Here is a 24983-nt window from a genome sequence, read left to right as displayed (position 1 = left end):
TTCTGTAACAGGATGTCTGTGGTAGTTGGTGAGGCTGGATTGGGACTTGGTGAAATGGAAAGGTAGAGGAGCTTTGTATCTATTCACCTGTGAAGAATTAATTTACAGGAGGGAAGAATATATTGTATTTATTTTTGGTATGTAAGAAGCCTGTGCTTTTCATCTGAGCTTTCAGAGGAGATGATTTCTGTTAGTCATCTTTGTAAAAGCTGCATTTTCCTTCTTCCCCCTTTTCTCTCGACTCAGTATACCTGTTGTCTTTTTGAAATCCTTCCGATACTGTGGATGTAGAAGACTAATTTTAGGAAGTCTGAGTCGGTCGGTATCCAAATTTTATAGACGTTGGGTTTGTATTGATATTTACTGTCTCAAGGTGTGAGTTAATTGGCAGCTTTTTTGTAACAGAACATGGAAATCTCCTGGGCAAACTGAATGCTGTGGAATGAATATTGTATGCTACAGTATGTGCCATTTCTGTGGACAGATCTTTATTTTACGCTTTTGGAACACTGTTTTCCAAGGCAATTATTGCATGCATTTTCAGAGGAAGCAGTGGATATATATATGTGGTGTTCTTTATTCACCATCAGTAAATGCCTCCCAGTGCCAGGAAATGGATACAGAAACCTGTGTGGGCTGGTTCGTCTCCTCATGAACTGCATCACCTGTCAGTGGATAGTGTCACCATCTACAGCTGAGGGACCTTTGCACTCTGGCTCCTGCTGTTTCTCAAAAGAGGAGTTGAGAATAATCCATGATTTTTCCAAAGTAGGAATTGTGTTGAATAATTAATGTACTTCATTGCTTATTACAGAAAACAAGCATGTATTTGTTGTTGTCTATGAAGTGTGATGATTTCATCATGCTGGGAACTTCTCAGCTTTAAAAGATCAGCTGGTGGAATGAAGAGCCTGGGGCAGTGGTCTAGCTGATCTTATCAGTTGGGAAATGTCTGACCTCCACGTTGCTGTTGGTTGTCTGAACTGTAGTAGTAGCAAATGTCAGAAGAAAAGTATGTGTGAAGTTGTTAGGGTGTTGTGAATTCTAGATTGAAACCAAAGTACCCTGATCCAGGATTTCCTTGCAAAGAAGACCAGAGTTACTCTGGTTGTTTCATCACTTCCCCTAAGCCCAATGGTTTAATATGAACACACAAATGCTCTTTTGGCAAAGCTTTGGTGTAATTAAGCAGAACTGCTTTACTACCAACATCACTAACAGAAATGCATAAAATGCAGGCTGAAAGAGTGGGCAGTTAAAGGATGAGCTACTGCTGTTTAGTGTGGGCTTCATGAGTAACAGATTAATGTGCACGGTTCCATTATTACTGATGGAAGTTAAATGCATGAATGCCCTGCACATCTGGAGATTCATTTCTTCATGCAGGGCCTGTTCTCTTCTTCCGCATTGGTAAAGTACCGTGTGTATCTGAGCAACCTCAGCGCTTGCCTCAGGAAACACATGCAACTTAGGATACATGGCAAGGATGAATTTATAGTCCAATGTTCATAAAGAATTAGATTGAAAAAATCCTACACCCTTCCCTCCCAAGGAAACTGCAGTAACATCTGGTACAGCTGTGGAGGTGATCACAGTTCAGGAATGCTTAGTAGTTTGCTGATTTCTCTGCTATGATCTTTTCTTTCAAATTCTTTCACCTGTTTTGGTGTCAGGGTTGGTTTTGCCTCTAAAACTAAGCTTTAAATTTGCACTGGTCATTGTCTTTAAAGTCTTTGGACCAGTTTAGTGGTATTTTCCTGTGCTGTTTTTCCCAGCTGGCTCTCCTTTGTAGTTGTTCTGTCAGAAAGAGCTTGCAGTCAAAGCTGGAGCAATATTAACTCCAGTGACATTTTTACATGAAAGGACTAACTAAATCTTATGGTTCTGATCACTTAGCTTGTTTATGGTACACAGAATTTTCCAGGGGCAAGTTCATCAGTAGGATAGTTCATACATATGCCTGTGCACACACATATTGATCACTGTGAACATAGCAGTGATTTTAAGTCAGCCTTTTAATTCTCAGCAATTCTCTGAGAGATGGGAGTACAAACTATTCAAATATCGTAGAGGAAGACTGGCATGCTAAAGGGCAATCTGGTAGGAGTAAAAAGTATCCCATAGTTGTACACTGTGCAGATTTGTGAAGTTTATTTGGGTTGTGTTTCTGTTTCACACACACTGGCTTCAACACTTGTTGGGGGTACATAGTAGAGTACTTCTTTGAGCAAATGTGAAAATATCACAAACTTTCTGCTCCAATGACAATAATTAAAAAATTGATCTTGGCATAGAAGTCCTTGCCTGAGGCTCACAAATAGTTCAGTTTCCAAGAAAGTGGTGGAGGAGTAGGTGTCGTTCTTTCCCCTTTCTGTATGCTGGCTGGGTGCTGGAGAGTATTCTCCTAATAACTACTTTTAAATGAATGCTCTGGGCTGTTTTTATATAGAAACACTGTCCCAGTTAGAACTCAGTTGCTGTCCTTAATCAGCTGGCTCAGTGGTGGCCAAGGATTGCTTGGGGAAGAGATGAAATTTCTTGCACCTCTTGTGGAGCACTTTGATGAATTCTGTGCTGCTGCTCTCATTTATTTGATGGGATTTATTTTCAGGTTGAGTGTGTAACAAGTGGACTGGGTATGGCTGCTGTAATTAGCAGCCTCTGAGGACAGCAGTCACTCTGTGGTAATTGGTGAAATACAGTGTAGGCTTTTATGGGCAACAGAAGTACATTAAATGTGTGTTTCTCCTACCAGCAACAAAACATCCCTGTCCTTGTATGTTGTAACCACAGCAGCTGCAGCTTCCATAGCTGTGAGGTTTTATTAAAGAGTCTGAACTGAAGAGCACCTGCTTGATTTCTAAAGAACCTGAGACCAAATGCTTGAAGGTCATCTTCTGCCTAGTTGCTTTTCATTTTCAGATTATTGTCCTTAGGCTGGATGAGATTGGACTGCAGAGCCCATTTCTGAGGAAGACTTTACTAATACAGATGGTATATTCAATTTAACATGCAGTGGTAGAATAAAACCTGCTGTTACAGCCGTGTTAGTGGGGGGCATGAAGACGAGCTTCTTTCAAAATTCAGGAGTGGATAAGTGCAGGTTTGTTAACTCCAGAGGGAAGTACAGGGAAGGCATTGTCTGTGCTTGGCTCTGGTCTGGCATTACACTGCCTTCCTCCTCTGTTATGTTTGGCTGAAGTATTTTTTTTGTAGCTCAAATACAGCAATGTGAAATAGAACAATACTGAGTTATAATAAGTAAATGCATCCTATTTTTGTAGTATTAAGACAGCAAATACTGCATAATGACTGGGTTTCTTCTGCCTGCTGAAAGAATTAATTCTGCCCTGCTGCTCTGTCAAAAGAATCCTTTTGTTGCATTGTGCTAAGCAGTTTGAGTACCTTTTTTTGTTTATTCCCCTGAAGCCCCAAAACTGCAGACAGCCCTGAATAATCCTGGCTAGGTTTACACCCCACGTGTAGCCTGCAGGGATCTCACTGCAGACAAATCTTCATGAGGAAAGCTGCTAATGGCTGCTGCTTTGCAGGTGGCCTTCAGAGTCAAGCCAGGTGAGTTTTATCAAAATTTATAAACAATGCATTACAGAGGAAGAGAGAAATATCTCCATTCACTGTGAAGTGTCACCTGAACTGCTTTTTTCAAGAATGGCAAAACCTATAGCAACCACATTTCCAGAGCTGTTCCCTTTCCTGGGACACACCTAACCTGCCTTCCCTCAGAGCTTGTCAGTGCACAACAAAATCCTTTAGATGCTTGACGTGCATGTTTCTGGTATGAGATGCAGATGTCTAAGGAACATGAGACGTATCTCTGCTTCTTTGGAGATGAATGCTTGAATGCAGAGGTAGAAGAGAGAAATCTACACTATTTTTTTTACTCTAGATCTGCTCCCTTTCATACTAATGGACTCCTTCTAATGATTTCCATGGGAAATGAACAGGCGCCTGTGTAACTTGCTGGTAGACTATGTTGTAAGAAGCCTTGTTATGAGTATTCTGTGCATGACTGCTCCTAGCCTTCCACAGGGAAGGGGGAGATAGGAGTTTCAGGTATGAAACGGTGTTGGCACTGCTTCTGCTGGTGTTTATGCAGTTGGCAGCACTGGTGCAGCCTTCACCCCCGTGCAGTGAGACTGTTCCCTTTGGCTGTGGGTGGAGGAGAGGTGTGTACATCTTTAAGAAATGCATGTCTCCCACATATGTGTCTGCCGAGTAATGGGGCTCCTGTCTAGCGAGCTCTGGCTCATAATGAGGCCTGACATTTCTAATTAGGGCAGCTTTATGAAGAATGGGTTGAACTGTTCTCCATCAGTTATGTTTCTTCCCCTGAACTTCCCCCAGGTCCTGCTGGGATCAGGGGCAATCCTGGAGGCAGCCCTGGAGAGGCAGGGCTGGGCACACTTCTTCGTGCTGCAGCTCTACCAGTGCACTTCAGCTCCGATTTACGCTCCTGCTGTTTGAGCTCTGTGCTGGGCAGGAGCTGAATCTGCAGAGGGTTCTAATCACATGGAGCTGCTGTGATGTGGAGGGACAGTCACGCTCCTTTTCACTGGAGGCTTAAATAAGATCTGATCCCAAGCTTCCACAGGCAAAATATTTACGCACCAACACACTGAAACTTATTCTCTGCTCCCTCCCCTTTAAGAAGCTCCATACTTGTCTCTAGTGTTTTCCTCAGATGTCTTTTTTTTTTTTTTTCCTTTTCTTTTTGATGTGCGCACTGGATTTTGTCTCACTGCAGTGGGATTTCTCCAAAGACTCTGTACTGGGTCTTTGTATGCACGTTGTGCTCTGTGCTTGCTGCTTCCCTTCATGGCACTCCCTGAAGCCTATTTATTATCATGGGCTCTAAAGCAGTCTTGTCCCTATTTTTGTCCTAGCTATTTCTTGTTTGTAGCAGCACATAAGGAGCTCTGTTCACACTGCCTGAAAGTGTGGGAGATGTGGCAGAATACTGGTGCCTGGGAGCTTTGTGACAGAGTTGGACTGTGCCAGGTCCTGTGTCTTTTGTACAAACCGGGCCGGGCGCTCCATCATCTGCAGCAGAATGTTCCCTTCAGGGCCTCCAGTGCGAGCATGTTCCGTTTGGTCCTTTCCACAGCTTCTTCCCAGGAAAGCTGCATCACAGAGCTGTTTGAAACAGCATGTTTACCATGCCCTAAAATGGTACATAGTTCCAGTTAGAGGTGAGAATGTACCTGCACTGTGTTTGATGGTGCTCTGCACCCTTGGCCAGCGATGGTCTGACCAGTATTTGAAAGCAGGTGATCTCTGCTCCCTCATGGCATGCAAGGGGTTTCTATGAAACTATACACAGGACAAATGCCAGTAAAAAGCTGCAATGAGCAGCTCATCTTGTAAATTTTGGGCTGGAATCTTGACTTTTGTGACCTATAATGCATGCACTAATTCCAGAAAACCTCTGAATTAGAAGTAAGGTTTTTTTCATCAGGAGATTTTCAGTTGGTTTTTTGCAAGTTCCAGTTGTCCACATACTTGAGGGACTGAGAGGACAGTCTTATGCTTGGGGATTTTTCCCATGAGTTGATATTTTTCTTTACTTTGAAGATAGTGAGTGAAGCACTGGAAGAGGTTGCCCAGAGAATCTTCATCTGTGGAGGTTTTAAAATGAGTCTTGATGTAGCCTTGAGCAATACAACTTTGTCAGCCCTGCTTTTGAAAGGAGATTGCATCACTTGACCTTCAGAGGTCCCCTTTAACCTAAATAATGCCATTATTTAATTTTTCCTCCTGTAGGATGCAGTAGTTATGGAAGATCTTCAAATTGGTTCAGTGGTTTTTTTACTCAGTACTTTCTAGCTGTGTGTGTCAGTGAGCTGAAGGCAAGGTTTGCCAGTGTCATTTGAGATTGTGTCTGATATTCAGCTCTCCAGTTTATCACGAGTGGTAACAGGGCTAAAGGCAGAAGAGAACGTGACCTCAGCTAACAACACAGCCTGATGTCAGCATGACAAGGCTGCAAACCACAACAGAGGCACCTCTAAAAATGGTAACATGTATCCTTTAATGCACATCCTCTGCTGATTTGGTGTTATGCTAGAATGGGTGATAATGCTTCACTTTAGTTTCATTGGTCTGTCATCAGCGTGACTGTCAAGTTGCACATGGGCATTTTCAGTAAAGCATTAAGATGCAGATTGCTCTTTGATTTTAATATTAAGAATTTAAAGCTTGATATTTAAATGTGGATATATTCTAACTGTTTATGTGAAGAACAGTTTGCTACAAATTAGTAGATGAGGTGTATTTTGTTCCATTTAATCTTCATGCCGTTCTTCAAGATACTATTATTAGGAGTCTCCTGAAACTTCAGGTGTAATGGCAAGCTTTATTTTGCAGACAGAGCTCTGTATTCCTCTTCCCTATGTAGACAACATAAATATTTCTTATAACTCAGGATGTTTGAATTCATTTTCTTCATCTCAGGTTTTTTGCCTTCTTTCCTGTAATATTTGGAAAAGGAAGCTAAGTAAGCCTGGTTTAAATGTAATCTAGATGACTAACCTAGATCACCTCAACAAATCCACCCCTATTCCAGCAGGAATTATCAGTGGTTCTTTGTGTCGGTGGGAGAGGCTTTCCAGATGAATTAGAAGGACCTTGTTTCAAATATTTAAAAATTAAACACAAAATTACTATTAAAAAAGAGGAACTGGAAGTTCTCCAGCCCATCTTCTTGCTTCTGTTTTTCAGTCTTCACTGAATCAATTCAGTCATCAATTCAGTCTCCAGACTGTAAAGAGCAGGGAGTGTGTAGTGGGCAGCCTTGAAGCTTTGCATGGGTAAAGAGGCAAAGCAGACAGTTCAAGTTTATGCTAATTGAAGCACTGACTTCTTATGGGCATCCTTATGTAAAGGTTTTATTGAAATTCCTGCCTCCCAGTTAAAAAAACCTCATCTTACTTGCTTTCAATCTCTGAGCAAAACTACAAGTGAATCTATAGTTGTCTGTTACGTGCTGTGCTTCACATGTGCCAGTTCCTCTGTTTGCTAATTCTTCTTTAAGTGAAGGCAAGCACAGATGGTTGCTAAAGAGAACCAGATGATTTACCAGCATGGTGGTGTGTTTGCAGGAGTGGGACTTGGACAGGCCTAAGGCTGATTTGTTGTCATTGCTTTGAGTTTGAAATTTTCATTTAGAAAGTTGAAATTCCTAAGTTTTGCCACCATCTTTAGTTTGTGATTTATGGGTCTTTTAATTCTAGCAAGATGCTTGCTGACCTTTCAGTCATTTGTTGTTAAGAAGCCATGCTTGTTACCTGTTGAGCCTAAATGAGAAGGGACATGAATCAGCCATGAACAGAGAAGTTCATGTAGGACATGCATTAATTCTGTAAGAGACGTAGGGGTTCTTCTCTCCATAGTGCCAGGAGGCCAAGTTGTTCTCATGCCTTCACAGACTCTTCAGACTAAATCATGCCAAGAGACTCTCACCAGAGGGGCAACATGAGTGTCATTTCATCTTTTTAGCTCAACTGACGTAGTTTAGCTGCCTGAAAGGCCCCTGGGTGCTGGTTAATATGCAGGCTAATGGTTCAAAGCTTGCTTCTCTGGCTTCTAAGCATGGATTCAGTGTTTGACAACATCTAGGGGAGCTGAGGAGATGTGCACTATATCCAAGGAGCCAGGATGCTGCTGGTCACTGATTGCTGCAGGCTGCCACAACAGTGCAAACAGTAAAGAGCTGTTGTGTAACTGAGCCATTCAGTTCCAGTCTGAACAAAATAATAATTCTTGCTACTTGAAATTAAGGTAAGTGATCTGTAATGGAGGTGAGCAATTCAGGTGGCTCAAGCTGGTTAATGGTGGAAGTTTCAGATGAACCAGGCTGATCCTGTTCTCATATTTTGGGAGGCCTCAAATATTTTTTCTATCTGAATAAACTGATACCTGGTAAAGCACTTGGCCACATATGAGGAATAATCATGGCTAGACAGAAATCTCTTACTTTTGTAGTATCTGCAAGTGTACAGGACCTTCAGCACTCCTGCTTGTGGAAAGAATGAAGTGGTCAAGCTATGACTGGTATTTGTCTTCTCTGGAAATGCTGAAGGTTTGTGTACATTTGAACATAGAATTTGGGTTTAGGAATTTGACAAGATGTTATTTTCCCTTACACTTTATTTCTATTTCTTCTGAATTTTGTTTGCATCTGGAGGCAGAGTGCTGTGAACTGCTCACTTGCCCTGTATTTGGTTTTCAGTAACAGCTGCTGACAGATAGCAGTGCCCTATGAGCATTCCCTGTTATTTGTGTTGAACAAGGCAGCAGCAGCCTATATTGCTTGCTAAAAATTACTGAATTGGATAGAGAAAGATTTATATGGCTTTTTCTTCTGCAACTTAGTCTGCTTGACATTTTCTGATGTGCAACTACTGATACACTTCTTTGTTTTCTTTGTGTTACAGTCAGCTGTTTGTGCAAATTTTTTAATGTTCATACTGGTTCTTCAGATAGTCTAAGCAATGCCTGGAAACACCTGCTAATAATAAAAAGTTGCTAATTTGGTGCTCATATCTGCCTCTGCTTTCACACCTCCTCTGTGGTATTACCACTTCCATACCTGATAGTGTTTCAGTGATGGAATTTGTGGGCATTTTTCAGTGTGTCAACAGATAGTAATCCTGCCTGTCAAAGTGAGTATTAACACTTGCTTACACTCTGTGTACACACATGGTCACGCCTGCTTCTGATTTGTGAAAAGGTAAAGCAAATGCATGAGAGTCTGGAATATGACTGTTGATCTTAAGCAGTATTATAATTTCAAAATAATTTACTTGAGTGTCAAGATCTTTTACTTGGTGAATGAATAAATAGAAATAGGGAGTCATAGCTCTCAGCTTTTACAACTGGTTCAAGTGTGCTTTTGGACAAATGTATTTGCCTGTTTGTGAGTCTCTGTGAAAGCCCCCAAGTTGAAGGTTCAGAAAGGAAACTCTCAGATAAAGTCTATGACTAGTTGTTATCATTTGAAGATTGGTTTCAGTGTCTCTTCCAGCTGGTAGAAGGAAGGTCTTTGTGTCACCTGGAATCCTGATGTTGCTGCACAATTAATAAATACAGACCACCAAATATATTTTACTTGTATATACTATAAGTGTATTTGCTTTGTATTTGTGAGTGGGAAGTTGTGAAATGATGTGGAAGAACCATTGTTTTCCTTGTTAGATTTTACTCTCTAACACACATTTCATTTTTAACAACTTAGTCCCATATTTTTAATTCTCTCCATTCCTCTGTCTGAAATTAAATGTGTTTAAAATAAAACATTGAATTCTTTGACATGTGTTATTTTCTTTTGTTCTTGCTCTGGAATGTAAATTTTAGGTGTGTCTGGACACCTTACAGCCCATGAGAGACAAAGTCCCTTTAATAACCTTGAACTTAGACTTTTTGATTGTCACACAGTACACAGATGTATTACAGAGCATCATAATTTGAGAGAGGACTGAGGGGGTTCACTGGACAGCTCACCCTTACAAAGAAAAGTCATCCATTTTGCCTCTTGTGAAAGAAAAATGGTGCTCTTCTGCACCTCCTCTACTCTGAGTCATGCCTTTTCTCTGTACAACAATGTGAAGTGAGTGGAAAATGACAACAAAGTGATCTAAAAATAAAGACTTAATAAAATGGGGATATAAGAAGTCATGCAAATGTGAGGATGCATCATACTTTGATTTCAAAGATGCTTCAAAGCTTTCCTCAGCTCTTGCTACCTCTGTGACCTGATGGCTACAGATACTTGCCTTGGGATCAGTATCTTCAGGGCAAACTTAGGAAACAAATTTCTTCTTCCTAGTCATCACTTACAGTAAACCTGGGTTCAGGGAAAGATTTCATCAGTGCTGTAAAAGGCACAATAGGTACTTGAAGACCATTTTATCAGCCTGGGAACCTGTTGCAGAGTTTCAAAAATAGGAATGTCTCAGACTTCATCCCTATTTTATTTTGTTGAATAACCTTTAAAGAAGCCTCTTCAGGGTTGAAGCAATCAATTAGTTTCTGTTGTTACTCCAGATTAAGATTTATGCTCAAATGTTGTGTTATTTGGTTTTGCAGTTGGTTGCCCATGTGCTCTCTTCTATTTCTAAGTGGTAGGATATTACAATGATATGAATCCATTTAATGTCTATTTCTGTCTGTTCTCCCACACCCCCTGAATACATGGGTTTATGTCCTTTAAGTCCCAGAGAGCAGGTGGATCTAAAAGTCTTCCTGTATTACAGTGCATGCCATAACATGCCTGAACAGGAGGAAGGTCTGAATTGGTTGGTCATCCTTGAATCACCCTAGACAGTTATGCTAGGCTTTGATCTTGGCTGGCAACTTAAAAAATAACATCCAAGAAGTGATTGTTAGTGGGAAAAATAGGCTTGCAAATTATCTCTTGGGCTGATACTGTTTTAGTAATATTTGATTTTGACATCTAACTGTAGGGAATGACTTCATAGTAATGGGGAGTAAGGAATCATGGCTTCGGTCACTAGGAAGTATTTAATTGAGTTGCTGGACTGAAAGGGATGCCTGACTGTTGCTTTTTGAGCATGATATGAGTTGATCTGACAAGTAAGAAGTTGCATATGCACCAGTTCCTGGGATGGCTCACAAAGCACACAGTGTGTGAATTCCTGTCATATGTGTTTCACAAGAATTTTTCTATTCCTTTCTCTACTCACTATCTGTCCTTCCTTGTGTGTCATAGAAATTTAATCTCTACCTGTCCTCTGTAATTTCCAGAGCCTATTTCCCTCTCCCCAGACTTTAACTCAGGCAGTGTACATCAAATATCATACTAAACTCTGGTTACCTAGATTTTGTCTCTGTTGGGTAATCAGTGTTTCAGGCAAGTAGTAAAAAGCCTCCTAAGTTTTAAGGTTATTGAGTTTAAACTTTAGAGTGAATTGTATATCCTAGAATTGAAATAAAAGTAGTAGGAACTGCTTATCTCAATATGTATATTTGTGTTCATCTTTACAATTTAAGAAAGCAGAAGCACAGTGTAGTGGAGTCTGGTTCTCCTGGTGACTTCTACGTTTATATCATGAGCAGCCTGCTGAAAAGGGGACAGCTTGCTTCTGGAAGCTGAGCCTTTACAAGGACTGCACTTTACAGCTTGCAGTTTAGGAGTAAAGTGTAAATGTCACATATGAAGGGACACAGCTCTCTACAGCATAGAAAAGCAGTGCAAGAGGGAAGAAGCTGCTATCTAATTTGTCCATTTGAATTATCATTGCAGTGATCTTTCAGGGTCACAGATGTACAAAGTCTCTGTGCCAGCCAGACTTGCCTCAGGGAAAAGAGAGTTCTCAAGCTGCTTAGAAAATGGTTCTTTGTATTAATAAAGTGATGTTTTCTTTTTAGTTTTGACTTGTTGACTTACTTTAAGTCGTGCGTGGAGGCAGTAGGTGTGCCTGTCTGAACCAGAAGTCTGTATAGATGGAAATCAGTTGGGTTTTGGTATGCTGTGATGATAATGATTTCAGTAACTTTTCTGAATGAGGAAGGACTTATACCAGCCATGCTCACCACCTTGTCTCAGTCTTGTTCCATATCTGCTTCTCTTGGCAGAATCACCTGTGAGAAGTGATAAGGAAAGATGAATGATTTTGACTTTTTTTTTTAACGCCGTAGTGGCAAAAATGGCTGTGCCAGGCTTTTTCTGCAATCAGCATTCCCAGCTTTTGCATGGGAACCCCTTTGGTATTTAATGTCTCCAATTCTGTTTAGGTCAGCGTTTGTTCTGTGGAGTCCTTAATGAGCAGATCCAGAGTAAGATTTTTGCTGGGTTGTGGTTAGTGTTTGTTTTCTTTGTTGTAAATGTGAATGATTCTGCTTGGTTTAATTTTGTTTCTTTAGGGCTAAGTTAAATTAAATTACCTTACACTTGCCATAGTTTAATAGCATCTCAAGGGCTGTTACTTTGGCTGGTGTCTTATAACTTGTTAAGCAGCAATAATTTGATCGTGCGTCTGAGTCCTGAGGCAAATCCATCCTTCGCTTTCACTTGACAGACTTTGCCCTTGAACCAGAGGGAATCTGCTTGCTTGTAAATGTTTATTCAGAGCTTCCACCACCTCTTACCAAGTTTTGAACTTGATTAAAATGAAGAGATTAAGGTCAAAACTAGTCTGCCCTTAGTCCCTTTGTTTAGTTCTTCTTGTGGGTGAGATGGTCTCAGAGTTAGAGTCAAGTGGTGCAGGAGATACAGCAGAGAAACTGGTAGAGTTCAGATCAGATGAATCAAGATTTTACTGGTCTGCCAAACACATTTTTTCAATTTCAATTTCTTATTTGATCCTGACATATTGTTATTTGATGCAGTAAGTGGCTTTACGTGGTAAAACTGATTTATTTCATTGTTCCTTCTTGGACAGCCCAGCTGTGGAAGTCTTCTACCATGAACATAGTATGTGGGAAGAAAACAGGATGGTTACTAAAGAAGTCAGATGACCAGCTGTGATCAGAATCAATTATTAACTTCAATTTTCAGTCATGGCAGATGGTTTTGGATGGCTGGATAACAGGTTTAAGTTTTACCAAGGTGCAGGGACCTGAGGATGGTTGAAAAAGGGTCCTGAGCCATGGGGAGAAAGTGAACAGCAGTGAACTGACTGAGGCCAAATAAAAATGGGTTGGGCAGGAATATCTTTGATACACAACTACTTGCATTTTTTAACTGCCCTTTTCGTTTTAAAGGAGAAGAAGGGGGATATTTGTGCTTATTTTTTTATAAAGTCTAATAATAGATTTGAATAATAGTAATTATTTTTATCTGTGCTATGACTGCATTATTTATATTGCAAGCACTTTGAGAAAGATGCTTTCTTCTTTGTAGCACATTAAAGTTCCCCTGCTTGCTCGGGGATTCATGTTGCCTCTGAAATATGAATACCAAATTTAGTAGGCTGAAGTAATTAATGACAAAAGGAAGTAAAGCTTTAGCAATGTCTTCACTCTACCTCTTTGTCTGCTTTTCTCCCTCTGAGTATGACTGCTCTATTTTGCTGTACCTAATGATGATTCTTCATGGGGAGGAATGTGGATGAAGGAGCATAGATCTACCTTTTGTTTTAAAGGTGTTGGGGAGTGGATGAAACAAGCTTCAGGAAAACAGGAGCCCTGCTGACTATTAATATTTTATAAATTGTGATACATTTTTTGTTTTGGTGCTTTTCTCCCATGACTTTTTTCCTTAAGCCCATGGTTTTCTTAAATTGAGGCTTTGAAGGACGGGTGAGAAACACCCAAGAAATGGATGTATCTCAGGAATTGGAGCTTTCCACTTGTAAATCAGGCATTCAGACTGTGCTTATATTTATTTGAAGCTATATTAAATATCAGTCTGAATTGTTTATGTTAGCCAGCCATGTGGAAACCATACTGAAGTATCTGTCAAATAGGCTACTAGTTGATGTACTAAAACCTCTCCATGCTCACTTGAAACCAACCATACAGAAGAAAATCTGAGATAATAGCAACTTAAAAAAAATCCTGTGAAGTTCTGTATGCTTTTGGATTCACCTCCATCCCAAATTTATAGAGCTGGAATTAGAATTTAGCCTAATGTGATGGTGATTAAATAAAGGAAATCCTATACTCTGATATATCTTCTGGCATGTGCTCTAATTCTGATTTTTCTGCACCACTTGCAGTCATCTTCCTCATGTGTACTTGGCCTTTGTTTCCACTGTGTCAAAGAAGTGGAATTAATCCTATCTAGATAATACACAAATCTGTGCAGAGTAGTGTTATAAGTTATTGCCAGTGAACATATATTCTGAAAATTACTGAAGCATTTTTTCACTAAAAGTAAAATCTGCCTCATATTACTTACTTGTTTTTGCTTGTGCATCTTAAAAAAATCCCAGACATTTTCAGTGCAACCTTTGGAGTCATTGGTCTTGAGTGATCATAATAAATACAATAAGATTTTCTACAATGATCCTGAGAAAAGTGAAATGCTAGCTTTTAATTTACTGTGTTTATTCTCTTTAAGACACTGGGGATAAAAATCAAATGGGCTTGATTGTCAAGAAACCATTGCTTCCCTCTGCCATTGTTAGCCAAAATGAGTGTGATGTGAGTGGGCAATGGGTATTTCTCCCCAGCTCTAAGGAGCTGCTGCTCTAAGCTCTGGTTGTAGTTGAATGTGCTCATGCAGACATTGCAAAAGCTGGCATGGGCTGCAAACATTGGCCCTGGTGTGCTGTGCTGAAGCATGGTTTGTAAGATCCTGTGTGCATGCAGCTTCTCAAAGGCTCTTCCTGCTCTCAGGGAGCTGTACTGAAGTGGTAGGGAGACAGGAATGTTCCCGAGTCCTGCTTTTATTAGTTAGGAGTAGGCAGAAAATTGTGCCTTCTAGTGCATCAGGAGAGTGCTGTGGCAGGCAGGCAGTGCTGCTGAATACTCCAGAGAAGTGTCAGCATCAAGTCTGGTTCCCCATCCCTTTCCTTTGCTAGCAACTGCAGTGGGTGCTCTGGAGATCACAGAGCCAACTCTTTAACTTAGTGACCATTGTGGCAGAAGCTCAGAGGCATCTCAGACCACTGTTGGTAACCATTTCTGGCTATAGAGCATAGCCTGGATCATAAAATTCAACTTTGAATTATTCTTAAATAGAACTTGTCTGTGCCCTTTGCTTGTATTTGTCTTCACAGGCTGTAATAATATGCATCTTTATAAAGATGAAGCATTTATTTATGGTAGAAATTCCTGTATATCATGCTGGTCATGCCTGTTTCACTAGTTGATAATCTTTCTCAAAAGGCATGTAGGCTGGGGAATTGTTCCTTAGTTTTCCCTGTGGTTTTTCTTTTGTCTCGACCACCTTCAGTTCTTATCTCATGATTATTGCCCACTGAACATTTGACAGTATTTTAAATGGTCATCTAATTAAAGTACATTAATTATGCATCAGGCCAGGCATTCTGAATGGGAGTCACTGATGTGTGATGTGTGTAACACTGTACAGTTTTTGCCAGTGGAGTACCCATGTTCTTGCATTAGCCTTTAACCAGACAGATAGAATGCCTTGGGACAGAAGGCTCCTGTTTTCTGTGGCTGTACAGGCTGTAGGCTGACAGCCTTGTTTTTTCCTTCATTGTTCTGGGATAACTGCACCTATTTTGTTTCTTGGCTCAGAGGTGGCTGCTTGGAAAGTTTAGGGTGCCCCACCATCTCTCAGGAGGTGCTGGGCAACATGTCACTGTTAGTGATAGTAAATAAACATAAAAGAAGGTACTGGAAAGGGCTGGTTCTGCAACTTCCCCAGGTCCCTCCAGCACAGCTTACTGGCTTAACTTCACCGACCCAGCCATCCTCTGAGCATTAACCCAAAAGGAAACAAGGCTGCAGCTTGGCATTTTTATCTCCTTGTAGATATCTCTGAAGGCTTTTTTCTGCAGGACTTGTGTGCATTAGCAGGCTTTGCCAGATGTTCTGTGGTGGCTGGAAGTGGGATCTGCATCATTTCTGTCCCCCTCATGTGCTCTGTGTAACTGGAGGCAGTAAGATGCCTTTGCCTTTTTTTGTAACAGCTCTTTGTCCTAAAAATGTCAGGATGCTCTTTCCTTTCAAAAACAGCTCTGTGTGCTCGTTGTCAGTGCTTTACACCTCGGTGTTCTGTGTGTTCAGAATGAGCATCCCTTCAAGAAGTGCTAAATGCTAACGCTAGACCTGCTATTTCCTTGTGTTGACAATGATGGTGTTGGGGCAGTCAGAACCGAGGTGAGCTGCACTGCTCATAATTGCCCGAGGAGGCAGAAGGATCTGTGCAGGGAATGCCAGCTGGGGAGTGAAGGCTGGAAGTGCCTCACCCTGTGATGTCATGGCAGCAGATGGTGCAAATAGCTGGAAATCTGGCCCTGGTTGTGGGGCTGGAGTCACCTGCCCTGTCTGCTCATGGGGCTCCTGCCATTCGCTGGTGAAAAACACTATCCATTGGAAGGCTTCCGATTGTTGGTGTGCCTGCTGATTAAGTTACATAGGGTATAGGCAGTCCAGGTAAGATAAAATGTCACCTATTGATTCCACAGGTATCTCCTTGTTCCTTCAGGTTTTGGAAAATAAGCCCCAGGCTGCTGCCAGCAGGTGTCTCCCTGGGAGCTTGGTTTAATCTTGGTTGCTGTTTTCCTATAGTGCCAACCCTGGGAAATAGAGAACTCAGTTTCAGGTGTGGCTAAGCTTCAAGCAACCTGTAGGAACAACTAAATTAAAATTTTATTTTATAATATGTTGATTCTAATATATGATGTTATTTCTATTTTTCTCAAGCCATTTGCAAATGTCCTTTTTTGAATATGCATAGAGCAGTTTTGAAGATAATATTGGGAAAATAAGAAAACATTTGTGGCACTACTTGCATCTTTAGTAGGAGGAAGGGAAAGGGATCAGTATAAAAAACTGTTCAGGAAGGGAGCTTAATCTAGACTCTGGCAATGCCCTGGAGTCTTCACGCCCTTGAGGATGTACCTCAGCTCAGTTTCAGTTTACTCACACATGAAAATAACAACAAATACTTCTTGCTCTTGTTGAAAGGCTCTGCCTTTTAGTTAAGTTTATATAATTTTTAAAGCGAATACTGTGCAGAGCTGATCACAGACCTGGCAAAGGAGGCTGTTGCCTCGGGTGCTGGATGTAGTGTGGATGACCAGCAGCTGGGTGATGCTGATGCCCACTTTGCTGCCTGAATCCTGACATTTGTTAGCTGCAAACACAGAGAGTCCAGGCTGTTGCCATAGGTTTTCCAGCAAATGCAGAGATGGAGGTGAGAGTGAGGAGGAGAAAGGTTCATTGATTGCTCTTTGACCTTACACATCCCTGCTATGTGTGCATATGGAAGTGGTGCCTGAGGGAGTTCCTGTGCCTCTGCAGAATGGATTTTTTCTGTCTTGTGAAGGAAGGCAGAAAAATTAACTTTTTTTTATATAATTATTTGCATAAATAATTAAACTTCAGTAAGGCTGAGGCAAAATCTTAACATTGCCACTGCAGTGCAGCACAGAGGATTAATATTGAAGTGGGAAATAGAGTGCTTTATCTGCAGTTCGGGTATGACAGGATGCTGCGACAAGGCTCATGCCAGTAGTTCTGTCAAAAGATGTTTTCTGACTCTAAAAGATCTCCCTGAGCCATCCTGCATCAGCAGCCCTTCTCATTGATTGGTATCTCTAGGGCTCAGGGACCCACTTTGTCTCTTTTATCTCTGAAGATTATGCTAATGAGAGCACAGTGAGGAGGGAGTAATAAGGCGGTGCAATTTAAAGGCTATTTTCAAGGGTCCAGAGCAGAACTGGGGCAGCACCCCCAAGCACAGTCCGCAGGGAAAGCCAAGGCAGTGAAGCACAGAAGCAACACCCTGGTGTGGAGTCACCTACAGGCTCTGAAATAGCTGGGGTGTTTCTGAAGGCTGGGGAGATGTGTGGACAGCCTGGCAGGGAGTGCAGGGTGGGTGTCCCACAAGGCATAATGACCAAGCTCTGGGAAACCACAGGGGTAAGGGCAGTGCAGCGAGAAGCTGCTTGTGTGGACAGCCTGGCAGGGAGTGCAGGGTGGGTGTCCCACAAGGCATAATGACCAAGTTCTGGGAAACCACAGAACAGTAAGGGGAGTAAGGGTAAGGGCAGTGCAGGGAGAAGCTGCTTTTGCTCTTTAAATTGAAACTTTATGGAAATGTGTGGGCTTTTGGGCTGGGTGTGTTTTTCCAAGGTATGCACTGTGGATTTCCTGGTGCTCTTGAGGTCTGGGGGAAGGCTGTGTGGCTGGCTGGAAAAAGCACTGTGGGAATATTGTATTTCTAAGGATTACTTGGAGGAAAGTAAATCCTTATCTCTGTCTCTTCTCCACTTTGATTTTGCCTTATGTACATGTCTGTGTCTTTCTCTCAGTTAGTTAATTTTTAAAAAATCGTTGTGGGGTAAAGACTGTGTCTGCGCAGCTCCTCACACATGGGTGTTTGATTCTTGTTTAGGTGTCTGTATAAACCATAGTAAAGTAATTGGTGAAACTTACAAATCCTAGCTCTTAATTAATTAATTCCAGTTTTTGATGCTTTTGTGAATTATTTTGGTTGTTTGAGCTGGTACTCTTTCACTAAGTATCATAATGGTTGTGTTGTCTGCTATTGATATTTAATTTAATAAAGTTTGTAGGAATGTAACATTTGTACCACCTCTTTTCTAAATATACTTAAAGTGAATGGGAACTTTCTCATGGCTGAAAACTGGCTAAGTGACCATTTCACTAACTCTTAAAAACTCCCATTTCCAGGTGTGTTAATTTTATGAACAGAAGTTTCTTAAAACTTTGGTTTGCTGTGTTCTTAGTTGTGCTAATGCTCATAGATGCTATTAGAGGGGGCATGCTGTGACTTGTTGACATGATGGCTATTAATACTGTCAACATTATGGTTAAAAAACTTCTGTTTTGAAGTAAACAGGCTCATTAAATAATTTTTGTCTCTTGTTTTCAAGTCTTTAAAATTCGTGTTCTCAATCATGCCCACAGCCATCCATCATGTCTACATCTTAAATTGGATTAATCTGATTCCATGGTTGAAAATCTTAATGTCCCTCAAAATAGTAATTTAAATCATCATAAGTTGCATGATTTCAGATCAGTCTTGTGCAGGATGATTTTGTTTCACGTACCAGGCCAGGCCTTTGAATGTTGCCTGGGCTGTTGCTTATTCTTGCCAATTGAAGTTGGAATTTACTTTCTATATGCTTATTGTGTCTGCCTAGTCTGGTGTTGGATGTGGTCAGGTACAAGTGTGCAACGATATCCTCATACCAGTTTAGTAAAGTTAATTTTATCGTACTGGTATAGGTTTAATAAATATAGGGTTCCTCACTAACAGGAATGTGCTTTTAAAATTATTTCTATGCCTAAATGTTCTGCTTACAGAGGGATGGCAGGCATGAATAGTCTCAAGTTGCTGTAGTTGAGTCCTTGGGTCTAAGCAGTATGTGTATTAGAACAACAGCATATATAAATAAAGTGTATTTGGAGCAGAAGACAGTTCCAGGTGCCGCTTCTTTGAGGATTTTTCTTTTCCTGTGTGATAGGAAAGTTGAAGACCTATTAGATTCATTAGGTAGTGATTAGACAGAATGAGGCAGCAGCCAAGATGGTGGCCCTCCTTGCCAAGGAGGGAAAACTGAAGCATTTGGGATTAAAGAAAAGCATGTGGTGTTTTAAGAATTATTAAAGCAAAAAAGCATTTTGCACCTGCCTGGCCTGACATTCTTGACTGGGTCTCTAAGCACCACCTTACCTGTGGCTGACAGCAGCCGTGTTTCTTGTATTTATTATGGCCACAAACACATCAACTAGATTTGCATTGTTGAAACCTTATTCAGAAAAACTCCCACCTCTAATGATGTGGATTGTAGTTTAAATAGGGTGATATATGTGAGATAAGAGGAAAAAAGCCAAGGTACTGGGTGATATGCAGGTCATTGTTCAGCCCCTGGAGCAGTTCATGCTGAAGTCAGGTTTTTGGGGCTCCACTTCAAAGCCAGTTGTGAAGGAGATGAGGTGGTTCAGTGCATAGTGCCAGAAGGCATAAGCAGGGGTGGGCTGGGACTGGAGCTGGTGACTGGGTCGACTGAGATAACTGGATGTGGTGGGAGGGAGAGGGGCAGGTGGCATTGTCAGGACTGACCAGGGTCACTGAGGTCAAGTGAGTGGCTTTTTAAGGCACAGAACACTGCCTTATGTGGAGGGTGGGAAGGAGGAGCTGTGTCTGGGGCCAGGGAGAGCAGCTGGGACACTGGGAGATGGCCAAGCAGGAAACCTTAATGATGTGCTGTGTCCATGGACTTCTGCCTGTAGCTGCCACTCCTTTGTTTTTAAACACTTAATCCTGCTGAGGATGCATGTTCCTTTATCTTTAGTGGGTTTATAAACTTATTTTCCCGGAGAAACCTCTACAACACCTATGTTGGAGTTGGACAGGCTTGCAGCTAAGCCATGCATGGGTTTCATGTGTGCTGATGGGAAGAGGCTTCTAACCTCAGCTGAAGCTGTTTCGCTTGGACACCCAACAGAGGGTGACAGCAGAAGTCACAGCTGGAGATGGGGCTACCAGATGCTGCCCTGGGGGAAGGGCATGAGCTGAGATGTCAAAGGGGTGTCTGTCTCAAAAATATGGTCCAGTGCTCATGGACTTGTGCCTGGCAGAAAGGAGTAAAGAGGAACACACCCTGTTTCCTTTGGCATCGGTAGTTTTGCTGGTGTGTTCTTGGCTTGTAAAGGGCTCTCAGATCTTCAAGGAGCTGGGCTTTGCCCACCTCGTAGGGGTTGAGCATGGAATTTGGAAGTGCTGTAATGTTTGTCAGCTTTAGCAGCTAGCTGTCTGCTCCTGGTGGAGCATGCCATAGGAATGGTGGGGAGGCATGTTCCCCTGGTGACATCCACTTCCATCTGCACCCAAAAGAGGGATTCTTCTGAGAGTGTTGCAGGTGATTCATGCAAGAGGTACCCATCCTGCCTGTTTCAGCTGCTCTGATGCTTGGAAATGGAACAGATGATGAGTGGGCACTGTGGGCCCAGAACAAGTGTAGTCCTTTACAGAGTCAAATCTGGAGACTGTAGTGGGGCATCTTTGTTAGGAACACATCTGATGGAAAGCTCTCTTCCCAGTTTGTCATCACTACAGAGTAACTGTCTTCTCTAAAGCTTTCAAACAAATAACTAAAAGATTTCCTAAAGTTTTTAAAAGCCAGAAAGCATCTTTTTTTTTCATTGGAAAGGACATTTGAGAGACTGCTTTAAAAAGTCCCAGGCTGGTAGTGCAGCGAAGGGAAGTGCTGGCCCTTGTTTACCATGGTTCCTGAATAGCAGCCTCTTCTGCCCACTTTCCACCTTGCCCAGACCTGAAGGGGTTACGTTTTAAAATGAATAATGACTAAATTTATTCGTCATGGACAAATGATGACAGCTGTTGAGATGCTCCTGTTAGCGCTTCCCAGGGGATAAAGTCAGGCTGGTTCCTAGTGCAAGCCAGCCGAGCCAGGCACACTCAGCTCATCTTCATCCCGGATTATTTGTCCTGGGTTCCCCTCGCTAGTAGGGAATTTGCTCCCCAGAAGTGAACCGAAGTTTCCTGGGCTGAAATGGGTGTTGATTATAAGAATTGTGCAGATCTGCAGCCGTAGAGAGAGAGAGAGGACAGAGGCCATGGCTGTTTAAATCCACGTGTGAAGACAGCATGCTTAATGAATCCGAGGGGCAATGATTGATTATGTTCCGGACTGAAAGCTGCGGCGCTCCGTGAAGCACTCTTACATCTGGGCACGCTATGGAAAATATGAAGGAATGTTGAGGAAGCTTATTTGCAGAAGGATATGTACTTGTAAGCAATTTTTTCTTCTTATTAAATAATGCAAAGGAATTGAAAAACGTAAAGCAGATTGCCTTTTCTCTGTCTCTGAGACAGCAGAGTGGCGAGCAGACAAAGGCCTCTTTTATACGGGCATGTCTTGGACAGAGAGTACTGTAAGGTCTTTATAAACGAGCACTGGGGGTGTCTTGTGATGGGAGAACATCAGTGGTTATTTAATGTTAGAGTGGGGCACCAATTCCGCTTCAGTGCACCTCAGCTGGTGTCCTGAGAGTTACACCCATGCTGAATTTGCCATTTGCAGATATGCTGAAAAATATGAATCCAGTTCAAATGATTATTATGAGCAGGAATCAATGGGTGGCAAAGAAAAAAAAGGGTTTTATAACAATAATGTATAGTAGCTTGGTTTTCTGTTCTTTTCTGTACTCCCATGTCCAGGTTCCTTTCTGTTCTTTGTTTCTCTTTCTGTTCTGCACACGTGCTGCTGGCAGACTTGATGTGCAGTTCTGAATGTGGTGCTGTCATCCTGCACTGCTCAGATGAGAAAATGCTGTTGGGTTATTGAAGGGGTGTTCTGGTTTGATAAATAAGTAGTGCTTAGTTTACAGACTTAATGAGCAGGAAGATGTGAATGTAATCCAGTCATCCCCAGAACTGTGGGTGGGCTCGTTTGATTTTTGGAGTGTTGTTTTTTTGCTAATGCTCAGAAAAGCTTGTTTAAGAAAGAAATTTTAATCTATTTAGTTGCTAAAATGCTATAGGAGTGCAATGCTTTTGATATCTGGATTTTTTTACTTTTGATTTATTATATGAAATAGGAAACCACACCCTCTTCTCCCTTCAGAGGGCTGAGGCTTTGAAAATGCATATAGAAGAGGAAGTGAGTTAAGTAGGCTGCATCTAGGTAGCCTGAAATGCAGCTGATGGGGAATTTCATTACCTGATAAAGAGGCTATGAGCTAGTAAAAGTACCTTTTGTTTCGAATATGACTGACTTTCTCCTGGCTGTTAATACACATATGTCAAATAATAGTTTGCTACATCTTTATGTAGGAGCTTTTCAAATAATTGCACCTGGAACAAGTTTTGCTTCATTTTTGGATTGAATAGCTGTCCCAGTCTCTCTGAATCACTTACACCTCATCCTAGAGGCTTCAGAGATTACACATTTTAAAGCCTGTTTTGATCTGCCCTGACCTTGGTGCAACTTACACCAAGTAGTATTTTTGAAATAATTCTTGTTTGAACTAGACTGTGTCTTTTGGGGGAAAAAAATTCAGTTTTGCTTTTTTAAGAACTGCCTGTGTAGAATTCACTGGGTGATGCACCTCCTAACCTCACAGAGGGTCAGCTCTGTGATTATTGCAAAAAATGGAGGGGGGAGCAGGGGGGAAGAGAGGAAAAAAAAGGCAACTCAGAATTTAATTTGTTTTTAACTCTAGCCAGTTGCCTTGTTGTATATTTTTCTATTAGGTGAGAAACAATATTAATAAATCACACTGGAAAACTGTGTTAATAAATCCTCAGTAGCTGTGTTAACACAGAATATAATCAAGCAACTTATTACGAATCTGGCTAGACTAAACAATCTCTTGCAGAGAATTGTCATTTAATTGAATTAAAAACATATTTTCTAATCCTTTAATCATTCTCATGATTGTTCCCTGAGCTCTTTTCAAATTAGTTTTGAATTCCGTATGTCAGAACAAGACTGGTGTCAAGAGGGAGATAGCACAGTCTCCATGGCTGCCTTCAGGCACCGTGTTAAAGAGACAGCCCACATCCTAATTGTGGTTTATATTCTCTTTAGCTGTGTGACCTGAAATTTATTTAAGTTCTTCTGTTCACTTTTTCCTGAACAACAGTACAAGTACCAGTTATTATTTTACCCCTTTCCTTTAGAGCTGCTTTTTTCCCCTAGCCCTTTCCCATATTTCAAGACATCTTAAACACCAAAATGAAGAGGAGAGATGTCCTTGTCCACCTTTTTTCACCTTTGGATGTTTTTGTGTGCCTGCCATGTCAGTATTGAGTTGTGATTGGAGTATGGCATTATGTGCACTGCTGCATATCAAAAATGGGCTGTGTAGGTTTTTAGATGATCTGTGATAATTCTCCTGGCCAGCTGTTAATAAGCCAGTGCCACTTAGGGCAGAGAAAACTGAAGATGGTTGAGCTGAGAATAAAACAGGCTTTTCTTCCTGTTCTTTTGCTTCCCCTAAAATATGCCTATACTGTTATCAAGTTATTTTTTTACTTTCAGAAAGCCCAGCCTGTATTGAATTTCACTCATTAGTGTCTCGCTAGAACCTGCATTTGTTACTAGAAGTTCCCAGGTGCTTTCCTGAGCAGGGATGGATTAAAGCACCTGCTTGACTTTTTGCCAAGTGAAAATTGTGAAGGAAATGTTGGTAATCTGATGGAGAGTGAGTGTGTACCTTGGGCTGCTGGAGAGGGACGGGCATGAAGCTGATCTCAAATCTTGAATGAAGTGTTCCTGTGGAGAGGCTGAGTGATGGGGGCTGAGCTGGCTTTCTGGCCTCAATAATTACATGTTCCATCTATATCAGCTGCCAACTGCTTTGTCACCTTTCAACCCAAGGCTGTTTTTTCAAGTAAATTAGCTAATCTGTGTAAAACTGCAATATAAGCAGTCCTTTGGAATTGAAGTAACCTTGACTGAGAATCAAAGAGGCTGTAATTCATTTTTAGTTAATTTATGTTCACATTTGGTGGTAGAGGCTGAAGTTGGATGTACACAGAAGGTTCTGAAAGGTTTAATGAACCTTATAATTATGTTTTTATGAATTTGAGAAAACCTTTTCTATTTCCTTGTAAGGAATCCCTGGTATTAATTTAAAGAGTTAAAGTAGCTCCAGACGGGTGTGTGATTAATGGTCTGTGGTTCATCAACAACATGGGTGTTGCCATGTGAACTTTCCTGGGTGACTGTTTATCCTTGGTCTGGTGCAGGCAGTTGCTGCTGGATCTTGGATTTGCTTGTGGTCTTAGTTCTACTACAGTCTATGTCCAAAGAACTCTTGGAGACATAAACGTGAGAGTTGCAGTCTCTCAACATCCCAAGTATTATCTGAGGCTTGCATCTTTTTGCTGTGGATTTGAAGTTCACTCTTTTTATCTGAATGCATTCATTGAAAGGGTTTATAACATAGTGGCTGCAGTAGTGAAGGACTGGGTTCAGTGAGATGGTGGTATTCTGTGACTAACTGAATTTTAGCATGAGGACACTGCTGAGATGGGAGCTGGCAGAGCAGGCTGGAAAATGTAGCAAGTTTGCCATAACAGGAGCATGTTCCTTGGGGCATCCCTTTGCTTCATTGGTCTTACAGTTGAGTGTGGTTTTTTTGGCAGATAAAATTTTTGATGATGAAGACTCCGTGGATGGGAACAGACCTTCCTCAGCCAGCTCCTCTACATCTTCAAAGGCCCCTGCAAACTCACGCAGAGTTGGGATGGGCACTACCCGCAGGCTTGGCTCTGCACCTCTGGGCTCCAAGTCTTCAAGTAAGCCAATAGCCTTTATAAATTGATGTGTCTGTGAAGTATTTACAGTGCTCATATTGAGCTTCTT

The 24983-nt window shown here is 41.5% G+C and overlaps 1 protein-coding gene across 16 annotated transcripts in view; it reads left to right on the top strand.

Annotated features, from left to right (window-relative positions):
• Window positions 1–24983, top strand: part of CLASP1 (cytoplasmic linker associated protein 1) — a 171620-nt gene that overhangs the window by 56209 nt on the left and 90428 nt on the right. For all 16 annotated transcript variants that reach the window (XM_041403676.1, XM_041403683.1, XM_041403571.1 and 13 more), the window contains one exon: window positions 24764–24916. In XM_041403676.1, coding sequence (XP_041259610.1) covers window positions 24764–24916 — 153 coding nt within the window. The remainder of the gene's footprint in view (window positions 1–24763; window positions 24917–24983) is intronic.

Source organism: Onychostruthus taczanowskii, unplaced genomic scaffold (assembly GCF_017590055.1).
Source record: "Onychostruthus taczanowskii isolate IOZ18803 unplaced genomic scaffold, ASM1759005v1 scaffold10, whole genome shotgun sequence".
NCBI classification, from domain to species: domain Eukaryota; kingdom Metazoa; phylum Chordata; class Aves; order Passeriformes; family Passeridae; genus Onychostruthus; species Onychostruthus taczanowskii.
This window is presented reverse-complemented; position numbering and strand designations above follow the sequence as displayed.